Here is a 22,003-nt window from a genome sequence, read left to right as displayed (position 1 = left end):
TCTTTGTCTGATTTTGGTGATGATGGCCTCATGGAATGAGTTTCAGAGTGTTCATCCCTTTGCAATTTTTTGGGAATATTTTCAGGATAGGTGTTAACTCTTCTCTAAATGTTTGATAGAATTCTCCTGTGAAGCCATCTAGTCCTGGACTTTTGTCTGTTGGGAGTTTTTAAATTACAGTTTCAATTTCGGTACTTGTGATTTGTCTGTTCATGTTTTCTATTTCTTCCTGCTTCAGTCTTAGAAGGTGGTACCTTGTCCATTATAGTGATATATACTTTCTTTTAGTAGTCTGTTATGATCCTTTGTATTTCTGTGTTGTCATTTGTAACTTCTCCTTTTTCATTTCTAATTTTATTGATTTGAGCCCTCTCCTTTTTTTCCTCATGAGTATGGCTAAAGCTTTATCAATTTTGTTTATCTTTTCAAAGAACCAGCTTTTAATTTCATTGATCTTTTATTGTTTTCTTTGTTTCTATTTCATTTATTTCTGCCTTGATCTTTGTGATTTCTTTCCTCCTATTAACTTTGGGTTTTGTTTGTTCTTCTTTCTCTAGTTGCTTTAGGTATAAAGTTAGGTTGTTTATTTGAGATTTTTCTTGTTCCCTGAGGTAAAATGGTATTGCTATAAATATGTCTCTTAGAACTGCTTTTGCTCTGTCCCATAGGTTTTGGATCATCGTGTTTTCGTTTTCATTTGTCTCTAGGTATTTTTTGATTTCATCTTTGATTTCTTCAACGAACCATTGGTTGTCTAGTAACATATTGTTTAGCCTCCACGTGTTTGTGGTTTTTGCAGTTTTTTTCTTGTAGTTGATTTCTAATCTCATAGTGTTGTATTCAGAAAAGATGTTTGATATGATTTCAGTTTTCTTAAATTTACTGAGGCTTGCCTTATGGCCCAAGATGTGACCTGTCCTCAAGAATGTTCCATGTGCACTTGAGAAGAATGTGTATTTGCTGCTTTTCGATGGAACACTGTATAGATATCAATTAAGTCCACCTGATCTAATGTGTCACTTAAGGGCCGTGTTTCCTCATTTATTTTTGTGTCTGGATGATCTCTCCATTGATGTAACTGGGGTGTTAAAGTCCCCCACTATTATTGTGTTACTATCAATTTCTCCTTTTATATCTTTTAACATTTGCCTTATATATTGAGGTGCTCCTGTGTTGTGTGCACATATATATATGTACAATTGTTATATCTTTCTCTTGGATTGATCCCTTGATCATTATGTAGTGTCCCTCTTTGTCTCCTGTAACAGTCTTTATTTTGAAGTCTATTTTGTCTGATATGAGTATTGCTATTGCAGCTTCCTTTTGATTTCCATCTGCACGGAATACCTTTCTCCATCCCCTCACTTTCATTCTGTACAGGTTTCTAGATCTGAAGTGAGTCTCTTGTAAACAGCATATACATGGGTCTTGTTTTTGTATCTGTTCAGCCAGTCTATGTCTTTTGGTTGGAGCATTTAATTCATTTACATTTAAGATAATTACCAATATGTATGTTTCTATTGCCATTTTAAAAATTGTTTTGGATTTTTTTTGTAAGCTGTTTTTCTTCCTTTTCTGTTTTGTTCTCTTTTCTTGTGATTTGATGACTATGTTTAGTGTTGTGTTTGGATTCCTTTTTATTTTTTGTGTGTATATCTAATGTAGTTTTTTGGTTTATGGTTTCCATGAGGTTTTGATACAGTGGTCTATATATATAAAAGTTTGTTTTAAGTTGGTTGACTTAATTTCAAATGCATTTCCAATATCCTGAATTTGTATTCTCCTCTTCTCATGATTGCTTGTTTGGATATCATATTTTTGTGTGGATGATATCTTGACTATGCTACATGTTTGCCTTTACAGGTGAGCTTTCCCATTTGTTTTCTTTTTTCTAGTTGTTGCCTTTTCTTTTCCGCCTAGAGTTTTTCCTTTAGCATTTGTTGTAAAACTGGTTTGGTGGTGCTGAATTCTTTTGCTTGTCTGTAAAGCTGTTGATTTCTCTGTCAAGTCTGAATGAGAGCCTTGCTGGGTAGAGTATTCTTGGTTATAGGTTTTTCCCTTTCATCACTTTAAATACATTGTGCTATGCCCTTCTGGCCTGCAGAGTTTCTGCTGAAAAATCAGTTGATAATTTTATGGTGATTCCTTTGTATGTTTTTTGTTGCTTTTCCTTTGCTGCTTTTAAGATTTTCTCTTTGTCTTTAATTTTTGTCAGTTTGATTAATATGTGTCTCAGCATGTTCCTCCTTGGTTTTGTCCTGTATGGGACACTCTGCCCTTCCTGGACTTGGGTGACTTCTTTTCCATATTAGGGAAGTTTTTGGCTCTTATCTCTTTGAATATTTTCTCAGGACCTTTCTCTCTTTTCTCCTTCTGGGACCCCTATAATGCGAATGCTGGTTTGTTTAATGTTGTCCCAGAGGTCTCTTAGACTGTCCTCATTTCTTTTCATTCTTTTTTTCTTTATTCTGTTTTGTGGCAGTGATTTCCACCATTCTGTCTTCCAGCTCACTTATCTGTTCTTCTGCGTCTTTTATCTTGCTATTGATTCCTTCTAGTGTATTTTTCTTTTCAATTATTGTATTGTTCAACTCTCTTCTTTAGATCTTCTTGATCTTTCTTAAACATTTCTTGTATCTTCTCATTCTGTGCCTCCATTCTTTTTTGAAATCTTGTATCATCTTTACTATCATTACTCTGAATTATTTTTTCAGGTAGATTGCCTATCTCCACTTCACTTAGTTGTTTTTCTGGGGTTTTATCTTGTTCCTTTGTCTGGAACATATTTCTCTGCCATCCCATTTTGTCTGACTTTATGTGTTTGTGGTCTCTGTTCCAGAGCCTACAGGATTGTAGTTCCGCTTCCTTCTGGGGTCTACTCCCTGGTGGGTGAGGCTGTTCTAAGAGGCTTGTGCAGGCTTCCTTGTGGGAGGGCCTGGTTCCTGCCTGCAGGTGTGTGGAGCTGGGTCTTTTCCCTCTGGTGGGCATGGACATGTCAAGGGGTGTTTAGAGCAGCTTTGGGCTCAACACTACTTTAGGAAGCCTGTTTGCTGATGGGTGGGCTGTGTTTCTGCTCTGTTGGTTGTTGGGCCTGAGGCATCCCAGCACTTGAGCCTACAGGCCATTGGGTGGGGCCAGGTCTTGCTGTCAAATGGCCGCTTCCAGGAGAGCTCACCCCAATGAGTACTCCCAGGTACCTCTCTCACCAGTGTCCATGTCACTGAAGTGAGCCAGAGCCATCCCCCACCTCCCCAGGAAATGCTCCAAGACCAGCAGGTAGGTCTTGCTCAGGCTCTTATGAAGTCACCGCTTTTTCTCTCAGTCCCAGTGCACACAAGAATCTGGGAGGAGAGGCTTCCTTTTCCTGATGAGTAACTCATTGAGACTGCTGGACTCATCCATCCATCATACTCCATGAGGGCCATGGGAGCCTTTCAAATCTGTATCTTCTCTTTTTTTTAAGTAAGTAAATGTGGCTGTTTTCTTAATTTCTCTTTCTGCTAGTTCATTGTTACTGCATAGAAAGACTATAGATTCCTGTATAATGATTGTGTACCTTGCAACTTTATTGAATAGTTATAACAGGTTTTGGTGGGGTCTTTCAGATTTTCTATATGTAAAATTATGCCATCTGCAAATAGGTCAGTTTTACTTCTTCTTTCTGATTTGGATGCCTTTTATTTCTTTTCCTTGCCTGATTGCTCTTCCGCAAACTGTGTTGAATAAGAGTGTGATAGTGGGCATCTTTGTCTTGTTCTCGATCCTGGAGGGATAGCATTCTATTCTTCAGCATTGAATATAGTGTTTGCTGTGGGTTTGTCATATACGGCCTTTATTATATACATTTTACTGATAGTTTTTATCATACGGATGTTAAATGTTGTCAGAAGCTTTTTCTGCATCTATCGAAATGATCATATGGTTTTTATTCTTCAGTTTGTTAATGTGGTGTATCATGCTAATTGATTTCTGGATGTTGAACCATTTTTGTGTCCCTGGAATAAATCTCACTTAATCATGGTGTATGATCCTTTTAATGTATTGTTGTATTTGGTTTACTAATGTTTTGTTGAGGATTTTTGCATCTATGTTCATCAGAGATATTAGGCTTTAATGTACTTTTTTGTGTGTTGTACTTCTCTAATTTTGGTAAAAGGGTAAGGTTGACCTTGTAAAATAAGTTAAGAAGCATTTCTTCCTCCTTAATTTTTTGGGAACAGTTTGAAAAGATTGATACTAAAGCTTCTTTGACTGGTAGAATTCACCTATGTGGCCATTTCACCATGGACTTTTGTTTTTTGGGAGATTTTTAAAGTTACTGATTCAATCTCCTTACTAGTGATTAGTTTATTCAGATTTTCTATTTCTTCATGGTTCAGTCTTGAAATGTTGTATAATTCTGAGAATTTATCCACTTGTATGTTGTTAAAGTTCTTGGCATATAGCAGTTCATTGTATTCTCTCATAATCCTTGTATTTCTAAGGTATCTGTTGTAACTTCTCTTCTTTTGTTTCTGATTTTCTCTGAGTTTCTCTCTTTTTTCTTAGTCTAGCTAAAGGTTTTTCTTTTTTTCCAAGAACCAGCTCTTAGTTTCATCTATCTTCTCTATTGTTTTATTAGTCTCTTTCATTTATTTTTGCTCTGATCTTTATTAATTCCTTTTTTGTCTACTGACTTTTTGCTTCACTTTTTCTTCTTTTTCTAGTTACTTTAGATATGCGTTAGGTTGGTTCTTTGAGATTTTTCTTAATTGAGGTAATCTGGTGTTGATATAAACTTTCCTTTTAGTACCGCATCCCACAGATTTTGATATGTGGCATTTTCATTTGTCTTCAGGTAATTTTTGACTTCTCCTTTGATTTTTTCTTTGATCCAATAGTTGTTCAAAGAATGGTGTTTAGTCTACACACATTTGTGATTTTCAGAGCTTTCTTCTTGTAGTTGATTTCTTGTTTCATAACATTGTGGTTGGGATAGATGCTTGATATGATTTTAATTTTCTTACATTTATTGAGACTTGTTTTGTTTCTCAACATATGGTCTGTCCTTGAGAAAGTTCCATGTGCACTTGAGAAGAATGTGTATTCTGATGCATTTAGATGGAATGTTCTGTACAAATCTATCAAATCCATCTTGTCTAATGTTTCATTTAAGGCCACTGTTTCCTTTAGGTCTGTTAATAATTGCTTTATATATTTTGGTTCTCCTATGTTTGGTACATACATATTAAATAACTGTTATGTGTTCTTGATGAATTGTTCCTTTTATCATTATATACTGTCCATTTTTGTCTCTTGTTACTCTTTTTGGCTTGAAGTCTATTTTGTCTGTTATGTGTATGGCTACACTCATTTTCTTTTGGCTGCCATTGGAGTGTCCTCTTCCATCCCTTCACTTTGAGCCTGTGTTTGTCTTCAGAGCTAAGATGTATCTTCTGGAAGCAGCATATTATTGGGTCTTGTTTCTTAATCCATTCAGCCACTCTGTGTCTTTTGGTTGGTAAATTCAGTCCATTTACATTTAGGGAGATTATTGATAAATGAGGTCTTCATAATGCTGCTTTTGTTTTCTGGCTGCTCTGTATCTCCATTGTTTCTTTTTTCTTGTATTTCTGTCTGGCATTTTGGTTTGGTGGTTTTCCATGTCTTTGAATTTTATATTTTCTGAAGGTTGAATTTTTTCAGAATATAAAGTAAGTGCTATTTTTCAAAATTAATGAATCCTTAAAATGGGGGAACTTAATTGTATATATATTATACCTCAATAAATTTGATCTAAAAATTTAAGAGTTGGGTAGCACTAAAAAACACACACTTCAAAACAATTATATATACCAACTTTATCACTAAGTCAGAAAGAAAGAGAAAGGCAGTGTATGCATTCAGTCAGTTGGCAGGATGTAGTAGTGCCTTATTTATATAACCATATTCAGCCTCGTCCTAGTAAGAGTTAATATGCATTTTGGAAAAAAGAGTTGAACCCTGATGAATCCTCAAAATTTTTGATTTTCACCTCATAAGGGGTTAAGGCCTTTTTATATAGGTGAGTCCAGTTGATAAAAATGGAGAAACTTGTTGCACAATGTTTAAACATCTCTGAATATAAAATCCTGAAGATATAACCTTGAAATATAGAACCTCCCCACTCCAAATATTCTCTTATAACATAGCAAAAATCAAAAGGAAATACCATGAAGACATGAATAGGAAAAATAGAAAACTGTAAGTCAGCTTCATTGATTACAATAATGGAATGGATTAAATATTCCCATTAAAATGTGCAAAGGATCTCAAATTAGATGACATTTATGACACAGCTTAACATAAAATGACACTGTTAGGTATAAAACATTTCTTAAAAGACCAGCAAAAATGTGCAAGATTTACCATAAAAAAAGAAAATCAGGGGCTTCCCTGGTGGCACAGTGGTTGAGAGTCCGCCTGCCGATGCAGGGGACGCGGGTTCGTGCCCTGGTCCAGGAAGATCCCACATGCCGCAGAGTGGCTGGGCCCGTGAGCCATGGCCGCTGAGCCTGCGCGTCTGGAGCCTGTGCTCCACAACGGGAGGGGCCACAACAGTGAGAGGCCCGCATACCGCAAAAAAAACAAAACAAAACAAAAAAGAAAATCAGGATGATATTACTAATAGGTAAAGTTCAGGGTAAAAAAAATGTAGATAGAAGAATTAAAGAAGTATTTTATATTGAATGTTACAGTTCAAGTTAAAGATGAATTTCTAATAATAAGCATTTAGTGCTAAGTGAATTATGTTGAAAGTATAAAAAGAAAACCTTTGGAAGTGATCAGAAGAATTTAACAGAAACCAAAACTATACTGGAGTACATTCAATCATTTCTGTTAGCCTTTAACAGATAGAAAATAAGTGTTAACATATAAAGATCAAATTATTTATCAGCTTATTTTACTAAACACTTATTGACCTTTGTATCTTATGAATGGGTACCACATACATTCAAATGTCTATAGATATATATAGAAAATACATGCAAATGTAGTCATCTGTAGGTCACAAGGAAAACACCAATAGTTTTGTAAAAGCAGAAACCAATTTGCCAGGGGCTTCCCTAGTGGCGCAGTGGTTAAGAATCCACCTGCCAATGCAGGGGACATGGGTTTGAGCCCTGACCTGGGAAGATCCCACATACCGCAGAGCAACTAAGCACGTGTGCCACAACTACCAAGCCTGCGCTCTAGAGCCTGCAAGCCACAACTACTGAGCCCATGTGCCACAACTACTGAAGCCCGTGCACCTAGAGCCTGTGCTCCACAACAAGAGAGGCCACTGCAATGAGAAGCCCACACACCGCAACAAAGAGTAGCCCCTGCTCGCCGCAACCAGAGAAAGCCCATGCACAGCAGCGAAGACCCAACGCAGCCAAAAAGAAAATAAATAAATTTATTAAAAAAAAACATTTTGCCAGAGCTTTATCACAGTATATTAAAAAAAAGAATAAAAAGAGATAAGGCAAAAATAATAAAATTAAAAAATTAAATACAATTATGAGTAATTTTTCAAGGCAGAAAAGGAAAACTATAGTCTTTAGCTATTTAGAAATTAATGAATTGTATATAGTGTTTTAAAAATTAGGTGGATGTGTATTAATCAGAAGAGGCTAGGTTATGCTCTCATAAGAAACACTCCCCAAATCTTAGTGGCTAAACACAGTTTAAGTTTCATTGATTCAATCAATGCCAACCATGCTCCTGGCTGACTCTCCAGGGCAGCAGTCTTCCATGTGTTGGCTCAGCACTAGAGAATGCTTAGATTTTTTGGCACTTCTAGATTGATAGTTTCTTTTCCAATTGCCAAACCGATAGAAGTGCAGACCAGAGAGACGTGAGCTACAATAAGGAAATACTTCTCAGGAATGGCATGCATCACTTTTGCCCTCATTGCATTGGCCAAAGTGAATCACCTGCCCATGCCTACCTTTAAAAGAAGGGTTCCTGAGTTAGAAGAGAACTGAATATTGGTAAATACAGATAATACCTGTTGCAGAGGATAGTATAAAAACTAAGCAGAGAGGAAATTCATATTCTTCAAATAAGTTGATATTAGAAAAATAAGGAAAAATACTTGGTATTTGTTAAGTTGATGATAAACGGAAACATTAAAATGGATAAGTAAATTCACAAACTGTTGAAAAGGCAAATAAGTAGGTAGAAAGTGTAATTAAGCAAAAAGGAAGAAAACAATTTATGGTGTGAAAAGGGTTAAGATGGTGTAACTGTGTCCTTGGGGGAGATTAAAACAAACAAACAAATGCAAATTTCATGATTTCTCCATTGGAGATAAGAATTTAAATGAAATCATCTCATTGTACACTTTAAAGTTAACGCAATCTTATATGTCAATTATATTTCAAAAAACTGGAAATAAAAAGAATTTGAATGGGTCAGTTGTCAGTGTTAAGTATAGATAGTTTTAAAGGAGAGTTTTAAAAAATGTTTCAGGAAGATATAATTCATAAGCTAATACAATTCTAGGATGTAGAAAAAACAAGCAACTTAATTTTAGGTAGTGCTTTAATATTTAGTAAGCAACACTCATTTGCTCAGTTATGACAAAGGATGCATGCATGCACATATGACCAACAGGCCCATCGTTCTGAAATCTACAAACTTCTAAACAAAATATTATATTAATTTTGATAGTATATTAATAGAATGTAATGTTTTGATCAAACAGTATAATGATGGTTTAATATTAAGTAAAGTATTAATGAAATGTATTCCATCAGTAGGTCAAAAGACAAAAGTCATTATCATTTTGGGTATGCTTCAAAAAGGCTTTGGATAAAAATTCAACTTCATTTTTAACAAAAGTTTTATAAGTAGGAAGATTTATAAGTAGGTGTTTCTCAACATGATCTAGAATACTCATCTTAAACTGAACACCACTTAATGGTGAAATATTTGAGATTTTCCAGTGAAAACTCAGGAGCAAAGCTCACATTCCTGATATCACCATTGTTTTTTAATATTGTCCTGGCATTTTTAAGCAGTTAGAAATAGAAAGAGCTTATTGGAATTAAGAAGCATGAGTAACATGAGTTAACGTGGTGATATCAGAGGATGTAACCTAACACAGTATCCATGATCACTTCAACAGTGAACCTTTTATTAAAGATTTTTCCCTCTTTATGCATATATTTTTTGGTTTGTGATTATATGTATTATTTTAGAAATAAGTATATTTTGAAATAACATTTAAAAAATTTATGATTCAATTTTTATAAATAATGCTACAAGTGCATTAAACATTTAAATATTTTAAATGTTATCAAATATTTTTATTTATCTCATATAAAGTTATACATTTAATTAATTTATTTAAATAAATTATTATTTATACATTTACACATACAAATGTAAATATGCATTTCCTGGATTTCAGTTGGAATGTAGCCCTCTGGCTAGTTTAGTATATAGCATATTATAGATATAAAGGCTGTGTGGTATATTAATGGTATCCACTATTTTTTAATAATAATTTATCTTTTTCAGTTTGATTACATGGGCTCTGATGTAAAAATTGTAACACAGAAGGTTATTCAGATCATTGGCTTTGTTAACACTGTAAGTATTTTAAAACTACTTTTTAAATATATTCTGTAAGAGTATAGGTAATATGTATTGATATATATAGTATTTTGCTGTGCTGTTGAGGAGTTTCCACATTCAAAATATTGAATTAAAAAATTTTTAAAAAATATTGAATTAAATGTCTTAAATATACCTTTACAAAAATTTAATATAATGTTCAAATTTATTTTTAAAATTTTATTTATTTTCTCCATTTAGATGCTTACCCAGTTAAAACTGACTGTTAGAATATCTTCCATAGAGATTTGGTCAAACAAAAACAAAATTTCTACTACAAGACATCCTAATCATATATTATATAAATTTTTAGAATGGAAAACCGAATTTCTCTCCCAACCTCATCATACTGCATACTTATTTGCGTGAGTATAGTATTTCATATTTGTATAAAGAAATAACCCAAAATGATTTTATATGTTAATTATGAAAAACAAGCATTTAATTAATGTATACTGAGTTCTGTAAATTTGGTAGACACCATGGGATGGGAAGAAAATGTAGGTTAACCTCTTTGTCCTCAAGTAGCTAATGTGAGGTAAGACTTAAAATCTTTTATCAAATGACATAAAATTACCTGAAAGAAGTAAAATTACATAAAAGTTTTGAAATAACTAAAGGAGGTTAATTATGAGTGATACAATTTTTTGATGTCTCTTGGCTAGTAAACTTTTACTACCTATTATCTCTACATTCTTGTGTCTGATCTGATTATCATTAATAATACCACTGAAATGTAATTATGAGGAAAATTGTTATTTTTTTTAGCTTCCAGAAAAGTCCTACTTTTATAGGAGCCACACATCCTGCAAAAATATGTGATAAGAATTTTGCTGGAGGAGTTGCTTTGGTATGTAATTACTATCAAATTTGCTCTCATTATTTTCATGTTTCAAAATTTCCTAAATATTTTAAAGCAAGAATATATATATATTACTTAGTTTATTCTTCCTTTAATAGTATTTTTATTACTAATTAAGAGTATAAAAATTAAACTGTATATATTTGCTTTAAAAATCAGAATATTTTTAAAGTCAACTGATCATAATTTCATATTGTTTTAAAAAACATTTGGCCTTTGTAAGTCTGTTTAATTGTTTTGAGCAGTGGTATGCTTGCATCAGTAGTTATTATATAATCAGTGTGATTTTAATTATTAAACATTTTCCTCAAAATAAATAAAAATAAACAACAATAAAAATAAATATCAAAATATTAAATAAATATCAAATAAAAAATAAATATCAAAAAAATAAAATCAGTATTTTCTTCAAAATTAATAATTGGTATACATTCATGTACTTTTTGTTAAGTGACGTTCATTGTATTATTGTTTCAAGGTAACTTTTATTATTGCATTCAATTCTTTATTATGTTTGTGAGGAGCAGACTGTTGTAGGAAGGAACAGCCATCAAATATTCATAATCTACTGTTTTCTGGAAAGTGGGAATGACCTTTTTCTACCGTTATGTTCTTTTTACAAGCTATATAAAATGTAGCAAGGGGAGCGAACTTGACAGTGTTTCAGAAAAATAAGGCTACACTATGATTTTTATACTGACCCATTTGTATATTTAGTTGACTTTTAGTAGCATGTACAGTGATTCAAATTGTCATTGATAGATTAGACAGAATTAAAATCTGTACTGGTGTGTACTTGCTACCATTAGTATAAAAGACATATTGATTGATTAGATAAATCTAAAACCATTTCTAGGGGTTATTTGTCACCATGGCTAAAGAAGAATCAGATATTCCCTAGGAATTTGTTTTATTCTCAGTCCTTGCTGTTGGTCCTCTTTCAGCCAAAGCCTCAGGAAAGACTGTCAGCAATTGTCCAGGTCTTTGTCACTATTGTGAATCCTCCTGAAAACAATGTTTCTTTGCTGAGAACTAATGTTTAGATCATGTGTGTGTGAAGAAAATAAAGCAGATGATAGGAATTATTGAATATAAGTGGTTAGTATGTGTTTTCCTGGTGCCATTCTTCAGACTTGAAGTTTGATTGGAATTTTTGTAATAAAAATTTGTAAAGGAAAAATATATAAAAAGCCAGTATAAAATTAAAATACAACTATCAATATAAAAATACATTTTTTGTTTATTCCAACAACAAAGAGTATGAAGATTAAATTTTAAAATGATAGACACCAATCATAATATTGTAAAATTTTCTTTTTAGGTTACGAATCAATTCCTTGAGTATGGTAGCTTTGTTAAATATTTTGAAATCAGGTAGTTAAAGCTATCCAACTTTGTGCTTTGTCAATACTATGTATGTCTATATATAACTTTGCATTTTCTTATAGATTTTAGAATCAGGTTGTCTAGTTCTACACATACACAAAAGCTTACTTAGGTTTTGATTGGGATGGTGTGTAATTTATGAATCAATTAGGGGAGAATTGATATCTTAATAATGTTGGATCTTCCAGTCCACCAACATGATTTATCTCTCCGTTAATTCAGGTCTTTTAAAAATTCTCTGTGGAGGTTTAATACATATACTGCTAAAATTATTCTTAGGTATTTTATATGCTCTGATGCTATTGCAACTGGTCTTGATCATTTAAGTTCATCTTCCAGTTTCTCACTGCTAGTGTATATCAATATATGGCCAGTTTTTATATATTTTTGTAAATATCCAGTAACCTTGCTGAACTTACATTATGAGATTGTTGATCTAAAACAAATAGACTGCCAGATTTCTTCAGAAATGATGGGTTTACTCAGAATCAGCAGAGAATTATGATTTGGGGTCTGCAACCATGTTTAGCCAGGTGCAGATCCTCTCATGGCAAGGGAAACAACACTTTTATAAAGGGGAAAAAGAAAGTTGAAGGGAGCTATAGTAAACAAAGTGTCCATGGCTTTTTATTGGCTGAGTCCTTGCCAGGAAAGGAGAAGAGAAGTCTTTCTTTTTCCTGTTGGGTTCTGCTATCCTCCAGGCTGTGAGAGTTCCCCTTCTGGTAGCCCGACTCTAATTGAGGTTTCTGTTTATTATTTTTTACAAGACCCACTCTTTTTTCCAGTTTTACTGAGATACAACTGATATATAACATTGTGTAAGTTTAAGGTGTACAGTGTAATGATTTGATATATGTATATATTGCAGAATGATTGCCACAATAAGGTTATATATATATGTATATATTTGATAATCCGTCATCTCACATGGTTACCATTTGTGTGTGTGTTGAGAAACTTTAAGACCTACTCTTTTAGCAGCTTTCAAATATTCAATACAGTATTGTTAACTATAGTTACATTGTATCCCCAGGTTAGAAATTTGTACCATTTGACCACTTTCACTCATTCCCACCCCCAACTCTCGCCCTGGCAACCACCAATCTGTTCTCTGTTTCTATGAGTTCAGTTGTTTTAGATTCCACCTACTGAGATCATGTAGTATTTGTCTTTCTCTGTCTGACTTATTTCACTTAGAGTAATGCCCTCTGACTTCATCCATGTTGTGTCAAATGACAAGATTTCCTTCTTTTTTTTTATGACTGAATAATATTCATATATACATGATTATTAAACACACACATCTCACAATTTATCTGCTCATTAGTCAGTGGACACTTAGGTTGTTTCCATATCTTGGCTGTTGTGAATAATCTGCAGTGAACATGGGGTGCAAAGACCTATTTGAGACAGTGATTTCATTTCCTCAAATATATACTTAGAAGTGGAATTGCTGATTCATATGATAGTTCTATATTTAATTTTTTTCAGGAAACTCCACACTGTTTTCTATAGTGGTTGTACTGATTTACATTCCCACCAACAGTGCACATGGGTTCCAGTCTCTCCACATCCTTGCCAGCATTTGTTATCTCTTATCTTCTTGATGATAGCCATTCTAACAGGTGTGAGGTGATCTCACTTGTGGTTTTGATTTGCATTTCTCTGATGATTAGTGATGTTGAGCATCTTTTCATGTACCTGTTGGCCACTTGAATATCCTCTTTGGAGAAATAGGTCCTCTGACCATTTCTTAATAAGATAATTTAGTTCTTGCTAGTGAGTTATATGACTTCTTAATATACTTTGGATATTAACCTCTTATCATATATATAGTTTGTAAATATTTTCTCCCATTCTGTAGTTGCCTTTTCATTTTGATCAGTTCTTTTGCTGTGCAGAACCCTTATATTGCTGTAGTCCCACTTGTTTATTTTTGCCTTTGTTTGTGGTTTTGTTGTCATAGTTATAAAATCATTGCCAAGACCAATGTCAAGAAGATTTTTCACTGTTTTCTTCCAAGAATTTTATGATTTCACTTCTTACCTATAGGTGTTTAGTCCATGTTGAGTTAATTTTTGTGAATAGTGTAATACAAGGGTCCAGTTCATTATTTACGTGTGAATATCCAGTTTTCCCGACACTTGCTTTTATGCCAGGACCATACTTTTTGATTACTATAGCCTTTTAATATAGGTTGAAAACAGGAACTGCGATGCTTCCAGCTTTGTTTTTCTTTCTCAGGATTGCTTTGGCCACTTGGAGTCTTTTGTGGTTTCATACAAATTTTAAGATTGTTTTCTGTATTTTTATGAAAAAATGTCATTAGAATTTTGAGAGGGATTGCATTGAATCTATAGATGGCTTTGGGTAATATGCATATTTTAACAATATTAATTTTTCCAGTCCGTGGGATATCTTTCCATTTATTTGTGTCCTTTTCCCTTCCTTCCTTCCTTCCTTCCTTTCTTTCTTTCTTTTCTTTCTTTCTCCTTTCCTTCCTTCCTTATTTTCTTTCTTTCTTTCTTTCCCTCACGGCTCATGGGATCTTAGTTTCCTGACCAGGGATCGAACCCAGGCCCCCTGTAGTGGAAGCACAGAGTCCTAACCACTGGACCACCAGATAATTCCCTCTTTTTCACTTTCTTTCATCACAGTCTTATAGTTTTCTTTGTGCAAATCATTTTGTTGTTTTATTGCTGTTGTAAATGGGATTGATTTATTTCGTTATATTCTGTTAATTCATTGTTAATATATCAAAACACAGTATATCAGTTTGTAGGTTGGTATTGTATTGTGAAACTTTGTTGAATTTGTTTATTCTAATAGTTTTTTTGTGAAGTCTTTAGGATTTTCTCCATAAAAGATTATGTCATCAGCAAACAGAAATAATTTTACTTCTTCCTTTCTGATTTGGTTGCCTTTTATACCCTTTTCTTTCCTGGTTGCTCTGGCTAACTATGTTGAATAAGAATGGTGAGAGTGGGCACCCTTGTCTTGATCTTTATCTTAGAGGAAAAGATTTACCTTTCACCTTTGAGTATGATGTTAGCCATAGGTTTGTTGTATATGATCTTTATTATGTTGAGGTACATTCCTTCTATTCCCAATGTTTATCATGAAGGAATGTTGAAATTTGTCAGATGCTTTTTTGGCATCTGTTGAGATGATCATATGATTCTCTTCTTTCATTCTATTCATGTGGTGCCTCATATTCATTTATTTTTATATGTTGAACCATTTTTGCATTGCTGGGATGCATCCCACTTGACCTTGGTATATGATCCTTTTAACATGCTTGAATTTGGTTTGCTAGTAGTTTGTTGATAATTTTTGCATTTGTATTCATTAAGGATATTGGCCTATAGTTTTCTTTCCTTGTAGTGTCCTTATCTGGCTCTGGTATTAGGGTAGTAATAGACTCTTAAAATGAGTTTGGGGGTGTTATGTCATCTTCAATTTTTTGGAAGATTTTGAGAAGGATTAGCATTAATTATTCATTAAATGTTTGGTAGAATTAACCAGTGAAACAGTCTGGTCCTGGGCTTTTCTTTTTTTGGGGGGCGTTTGCTTACTGATTCAACTCATTAGTGGTCTGTTCAGATTTTCGAGTTATACAGGATTCAGTATTGGTAGATGGTATGTTTCTAAGAAGTTACCCATTTCTTCTGGGTTATCCAGTTTGTTGGTGTTTGATCATAGTAGTTTCTTATGATTACTTGTAATTTTGTATTATAAGCTGTAATTCTCCTCTTGCATTTATAATTTTATTTACTTGAGTTCTCTTCAGCTAAAGTTTTGTCAATTTTGTTTATCTTTTCAAAGAAAAAATTGTTAATTTAAAATTTTTAAAATTGATTTCCTATTCTCTATCTCAGTTATTTCTGTGCTAATCTTTACTATGGTTTTGCTTTTGCTAATTCTGGGCTTGATTTGTTCTTTCTTCTACTTCCTTGAACAGTAGAATTAGGTTATTCAAGATCTTTCTCTTTTTTTAAAAATTAATTTTTATTGGAGTATAGTTGATTTACAGTCTTGTGTTTCTGCTGTACAGCAATGTGAATCAGCTACACGTATACATATATCCACTCTTTTTTAGATTCTATTCCCATATAGGTCATTACAGAGTATTGAGTAGAGTTCCCTGTGTTATACAGTAGGTTCTTATTAGTTATATATTCTATATATAGTAGTGTGTATATGCCAAGCACATATTTCCAGTTTGTCACACCCCCGTTTCCTGCTTGGTAACCATAAGTTTCTTTTCTACATCTGTGACTCTCTTTCTGTTTTATAAACAAGTTAATTTTTACCATTTTTTTAGATTCCACATATAAGCGATATCATATGATATTTGTCTTTCTCTGTCTGACTTACTTCACTTAGTATGACAATCTCTAGGTCCATCCATGTCACTACAAATGGCGTTATTTCATCCTTTTTATGGCTGAGTAGTATTTCGTTGTATATACATACCAAATGTTCTTTATCCATTCCTCTGTCGGTGGACATTTAGGTTGTTTCCATGTCCTGGCTATTGTAAATAGTGTTGCAATGAACATCAGAGTGCATGTATCTTTTCGAATTATGGTTTTCTCTGGATAGATACCTAGGATTGGGATTGCTGGGTAGCTCTCTCTCTCTTTTTTTTTTAAGGAACTTCCATACTCTTCTCCTTAGTGGTTTTACCAATTTGTATTCCCGCCAACAATGTAGGAGGGTTCCCTTTTCTCCAAACCCTCTCCTGCATTTACTGTTTGTAGACTTTTTAATGATGGCCATTCTGACTGGTGTGAAGTGATACCTCTTTGCAGTTTTGATTTGCATTTCTCTAATAATTTGCAACGTTGAGCGTCTCCTCATGTGCCTGTTGTGCCTGTATATCTTCTTTGGAGAACTGTCTACTTAGATCTTCTGCCAATTTTTTGATTGTGTTGTTTGTTTTTTTGATATTGAGCTGCCTGAGCTGTTTGTATATTTTGGAGATTAATCCCTTCTCAGTTGCTTCATTTGCAAATATTTTCTCTCATTCTGTGCATTGTCATTTAGTTTTGTATATGGTTTCCTTTGCTGTTTAAAAGCTTTTAAGTTTAATTAGGTCCCATATGTGTACTTTTGTTTTTATTTTCATTACGCCAGGAAGTGGATCAAAAAAGATCTTGCTGCGATTTGTGTCAGAGTGTGTTCTGCTTATGATTTCCTCCAAGAGTTTTATAGTATTTGTCCTTACATTTAGGTCTTTAACCCATTTTATTTTTGTGTATGATGTTAGGGAGTGTTCTAATTTCATTCTTTTACATGTAGCTGTCCAGTTTTCCCAGCACCACTTATTGAAGAGACTGTCTTTTCTCCATTGTATATTTTTGCCTCCTTTGTCATAGGTTAGGTGACCATAGGTGCATGGGTTTATCTGTGGACTTTCTATCCAGTCCCATTGATCTATATTTCTGTTTTTGTAGCAGTATCATTACTATAGCTTTTTTTGTATAGTCTGAAATCAGGGAGGCTGATTCCTCCAGCTCCATTTTTCTTTGTCAAGATTGCTTTGGCTATTCAGGGTCTTTTGTGTTTCCATATAAATTGTAAAATTTCTTGTTCTAGTTCTGTGAAAAATGCCACTGGTAATTTGTCTAAGTTTCTCTGTGGTCTCCTTTCCACAGGCTGCAGGACCCTAGTTTCTGTTGCTTCTGGTGTCTGCACCCTGTTGGGTGAGATTGGTCCAGGGGCTTTTGCAGGCTTCCTGGTGGGAGGGACTGTTGCCTGCCCTCTGGTGGGTGGAGCTGGGTCTTGTTTCTCTGACGGGCAGGGCCATGTTAAGGGGTGTGTTTTGAGGTGGCTATGAGCTCAGTACAACTTTGGGCAGACTGTCTTCTGATGGGTGGAGCTGTGTTCCTATCTTGATAGTTGTTTGGCCTGAGGCTTTCCAGCACTGGAGCCTGCAATTTGTTGGGTGGGGCTGGGTCTTGTTGCTGAAATGTGGACTTCCGAGAGAGCTCACTCCAGTCAGTATTCCCTGGGGCTTCCACTACCTGTGTCCTTGCCCTCACAGTGAACTATAGTCGACCTTGCCTCCCTAGGAGACCCTCCAAGACCCCTAGGTAGATGTAGCCCAGATTCCTGTGGAGGTACTGCTTTGTGCTGGGTCCCAGTGCACTTGAGACCTTGTGTGCCCCCTCCAAGAGTGGAGTCTCTCTTTCCCCCAGCCCTGTGGGGCTCCTGCACTCAAGCCCTGCTGGCCTTCAAGGCTAGAGGCTCTGGTGGTTCTTCCACCCGATGCCAGACCCTCAGACTGTGTTGGAGGGCTATTTTACATGGGAACGTCCCTGTGTAGCCTGTGTGGATTTAATATTTTTTGGTGCGAGGCTTGTTTTTCATATAGATGTCTTCCATCTCTTTCCTCAGTGTATGCTGGCCATGTTCCCCTTTACAGGAGGTGTGACTGGTGTTGTGGTGACCAGAGCCTGCACTGGATATTGTGCAGGGTCTCCCCTTTGCTCTGTGGTTGCCACTGCCCTGGTAGGGCAGGGTCTGCTCCCTAGTTGTTGGAGTAGAGACCCAGATCTGCTTCTTAGCTGTGTTTCTGATCCATGATGTGAGGTAGGCAGGTTTGGAGCACTCCTGCTGGGAGGGAAGCCACTGAGTATTCCTCCTCTGTAGCTGTTCACCTGCGGGTGTGATCTGTTGTGTCACCTTTCACCCGTTGTGCGAGCTCACGAGTTACACTGTTGTTGGCACTGCTCTCGGCCCCACCTTAACTGTGGGTGTGCCGGCAGTTGGCCCTGGTGTCTCTCGGACGTTGTTTTCACCAGGCCACCCGAGTAGATCCACTGAAGTCAGGCCCCAGGACTGCAGTAATCATGGATCTGGACCAGCTGTGGGTGCTACGGGGACAGGTCAGATTCTGGCCTGCCCCAGCCCCCCACGTGTACGTGCCCACAAAGCCTACAGCTGCTAAAGCTGGACCCGTCTTGGCTGCAGGAGCGCTCGTCCATTCAGATGTTCTGTAGGTACTGAGTTTGCAAAGCTGGTCACAGGAGAGTCAATTTGCAGTTTGCTCAGCTGCAAGGAGAGATTTCAGCTTTTCTTCCTTAGTTGCACAACCCCTGGGGTACAGCTGTGGTTTCAGCCCACCTCTATGTGTGGGCCACCCGCAGGGGTCTGCTCCTGAGACTGCCCTGGAGCACACGAGTTCACCCCAGTGAGAAGGGGGCATGGAGGTGGCAGCAGCTGGGGTCGCAGGAGCCCTTGTGGGGTCCCTGCAGGGACGGGGCCAGCAGCGATGGGATGTGCGGGGGAGCCAGCGGCCGCAGGTGTGAGAGAGCTGGCCCTGGCAGGGGCCCTTCCTATTGCCTGGGGAGTCAGGGCCAGCACGTGGGTAGTGAGGCTGCAATGGCGGCCCTGCCCCTTGTGAGTCACTCAACAATGGCGCTTCGCTTCCACGGCCATTGGTGTTTTCTCCACAAGAATTACTGGTTGCAGACTTCCTCATTCCCACCGCTCAGGCTATTTACTCACAGCCGGAGCAGTGCCCTCCCCCGGTCTGCTCTCCAAACCCTGTGTTCCAGCACCTATCCCCCATCTGCACCAGCGGACACATGTCTCAGGCTGGCATGCGCAGGGCTGTGGCATGGACCATCTGTGTAGGTCTCACTCTGTCCTGCCTGCCACAGACTGGTTGCTGCACTCTCCTCCAGTAGACCCCGAAGCTCCCCTTCTGTCCCAATGATGTCCCTGCTGAGGGGCTTCCCTTGGATGTGAGAACCTCTCCTCTCCTTCAGCTCCCCTCACAGGGGTTCAGGTCCCATCCTGCTTCCTCTCCTCTTCCTTTTCCCTTCTTTCTTTTGTCCTACCCGGTTACACGGGGATCTTTCTTGTCTTTTTAGGTGTCCGAGGTCCTCTGCTAGTGTGCAGCCAGTGCTCTGTGAGAATTGTTCCATTGGTAGATGTATTCTTGATGCATTTGCAGGGAGAGACGAATCCCACGTCCTACTGCTCCTCTACCATCTTGACTCTCTAGAGATCTTTATTTTTTCTTGATGTATGCATTTATTGCTATTAACATCCCTCCTATAATTGCTTTTGCTGCATCCCTTAAGTGTTGATATATTGTCTTTCCATTTGCATTTGTCTCAAGATTTAAAAAAAAATTCTCCTTTCCTCTTTTTTTTTTTTATCAATTTGTTATTTGGAGTGTGTTGCTCAGTTTCCATGTATTTATAAGTTTTCAAGCTTTCTTCCTGCTATTAATTTCTAGTTCATTTCCATTGTGTTCATAAAAGATACTTGATATAATTTTGATACTCTTGTTTTGTGGCCTAACATGTGATCTAATCTAGAAAATATTCTCTGTGCAATTGAGAAGAATGTGCATTCTGCTGCCAGATTGAATGTTCCATATATATGTCTCTTAGGTCGATGTGGTGTATAGTGTTGTTCCAGCCCACTGTTTCCTTCATGATTTTCTGTCTGGATGATCTGTCTACCATAGAAAGTGAGGTATTAAAATCCCTGACAGTTATTGTATTACTGTTTGTTACCCCTTTTAGTTTTTTGTATTTGCTTAATATATTTAGGTGCTATGATATTGGGTGCATAAATAATTACAATTTTAAAATCTCCTTGATGAATTGATACCTTTACCATTATATAATGACCTTCTTTGTCTATTTTGGCCATATTTAGCTTAAAGTCTATTTTGTGTATTATAAGTATAGCTCTCCCTCCATTCTTCTGCTTACCATTTCCTTGAATATTTTTTCCATCTCTTCACTTTATGTATATATTCTTAAAGCTAAGTGAGTTTCTTGTGGGCAGCATATCATTGGATTTTCAAAAATCCATTTAGCCATTACGTGTCTTTTGATTGGAGAATTTAATCCATTTATGCTTAAAGTAATTATTGATTGGTAAGAGCTTACTATTGCCATTTTGTTAATTGTTTTCTGACTGTTTTGCCTATTTCTTGTTTCTGCTCTTGCTGTCTTCCTTTGTGACTTGATGAGTTTTTGTAGTGGTATGGCTTGACCTCTTTTTCATAATATTTTGTGTACCCACTACAGATTTTCCCTTTTTGGTTACCATGAGGCTTACATAAAATACATTGATAGCATCTTATATTCAGCTGATAACAACTTAACTTTAATAGCAAGCAGAAACTTTATTCTTTTACTTTCCCGCAATCGCATTTTAAGTTTATTGGTGTTAAAATTTACATCTTTTTTATATTGTGTATACAATAATAAATTGTTGTAGTTATGGTTATTTTTAACATGTTTGTAAACTTTTAAATGAGAGTTGTAAGTGAATTATGTATTTCCATTACCATATTAGAGAATACTTTGACTCTATATTTACCATTACCACTGAGTTTTATACATTTGTATGTTTTTATGATGTTACTTAGCATCCTTTTATTTCTGCTTGAAGAATTCCTCTTTGCGTTTCTTGTGAGACAGGTCTAGTGGTGATGAAATCCCTCAGCTTTGGTTTTTGAGAAAATCTTAAATTTCTTAAGGACAGCTTTGGCTGGTGTAGTATCTTGGTTAACAGTCATCTTTTCTTTCAGTGTTTTGAATATATCATCCCACTCTCTGTGGACTTACGAAGTTTTTGCTGAGAAATCCAGTTATGGAGATTCCCTTTTCATGTGACAAGTTGCTTTTTGTTTGCTGCTTTCTTTTGACAATTTTATCATGATGTGCCTTGGTGTAACCCTTTTTGGATTCAACATATTTGGTCCTTTTGGGCCTCGTGAATCTAGATGTCTGTTTCTCTCCCAATGTTTGGGGAGTTTTTAGCCATTATTGCTTTAAATAGACTTCTATTCCCTGGATTCCCGTAATACATATATTATTTATTTTGATCATGTCCCATAAAACCTGTAGGGTTTCTTCATCCTTTTTCATTCTTTTCTCCTTTTGCTCCTCTGACCAGATAATTTCAGATGACCTATCCTCCAGTTCTTTGATTCTTTTCTCTGCTTAGTTTAGTCTGATGTTGAAGCTCTTTGTTGAATTCTTCATTTCTGTCACCATATACTTCAGCTCTAGGATTTCTCTTTGATTATTTTTGGATGGATTTATGTCTTTGTTGAACTGCTCATGTTGTTCGTGCATTGTTTTCCTAATTTTG

The 22,003-nt window shown here is 35.9% G+C and overlaps 1 protein-coding gene across 4 annotated transcripts in view; it reads left to right on the top strand.

The window, feature by feature from the left end:
* The window catches only part of LOC137215922 (disintegrin and metalloproteinase domain-containing protein 5-like), a 145,225-nt gene that overhangs the window by 16,964 nt on the left and 106,258 nt on the right, over positions 1–22,003 (top strand). For all 4 annotated transcript variants that reach the window (XM_067721519.1, XM_067721520.1, XM_067721518.1 and 1 more), the window contains 3 exons: positions 9,529–9,600; positions 9,826–9,989; positions 10,393–10,474. In XM_067721519.1, coding sequence (XP_067577620.1) covers positions 9,529–9,600; positions 9,826–9,989; positions 10,393–10,474 — 318 coding nt within the window. The remainder of the gene's footprint in view (positions 1–9,528; positions 9,601–9,825; positions 9,990–10,392; positions 10,475–22,003) is intronic.

This window comes from Pseudorca crassidens, chromosome 21, assembly GCF_039906515.1.
Source record: "Pseudorca crassidens isolate mPseCra1 chromosome 21, mPseCra1.hap1, whole genome shotgun sequence".
Taxonomy (NCBI): domain Eukaryota; kingdom Metazoa; phylum Chordata; class Mammalia; order Artiodactyla; family Delphinidae; genus Pseudorca; species Pseudorca crassidens.
This window is presented reverse-complemented; position numbering and strand designations above follow the sequence as displayed.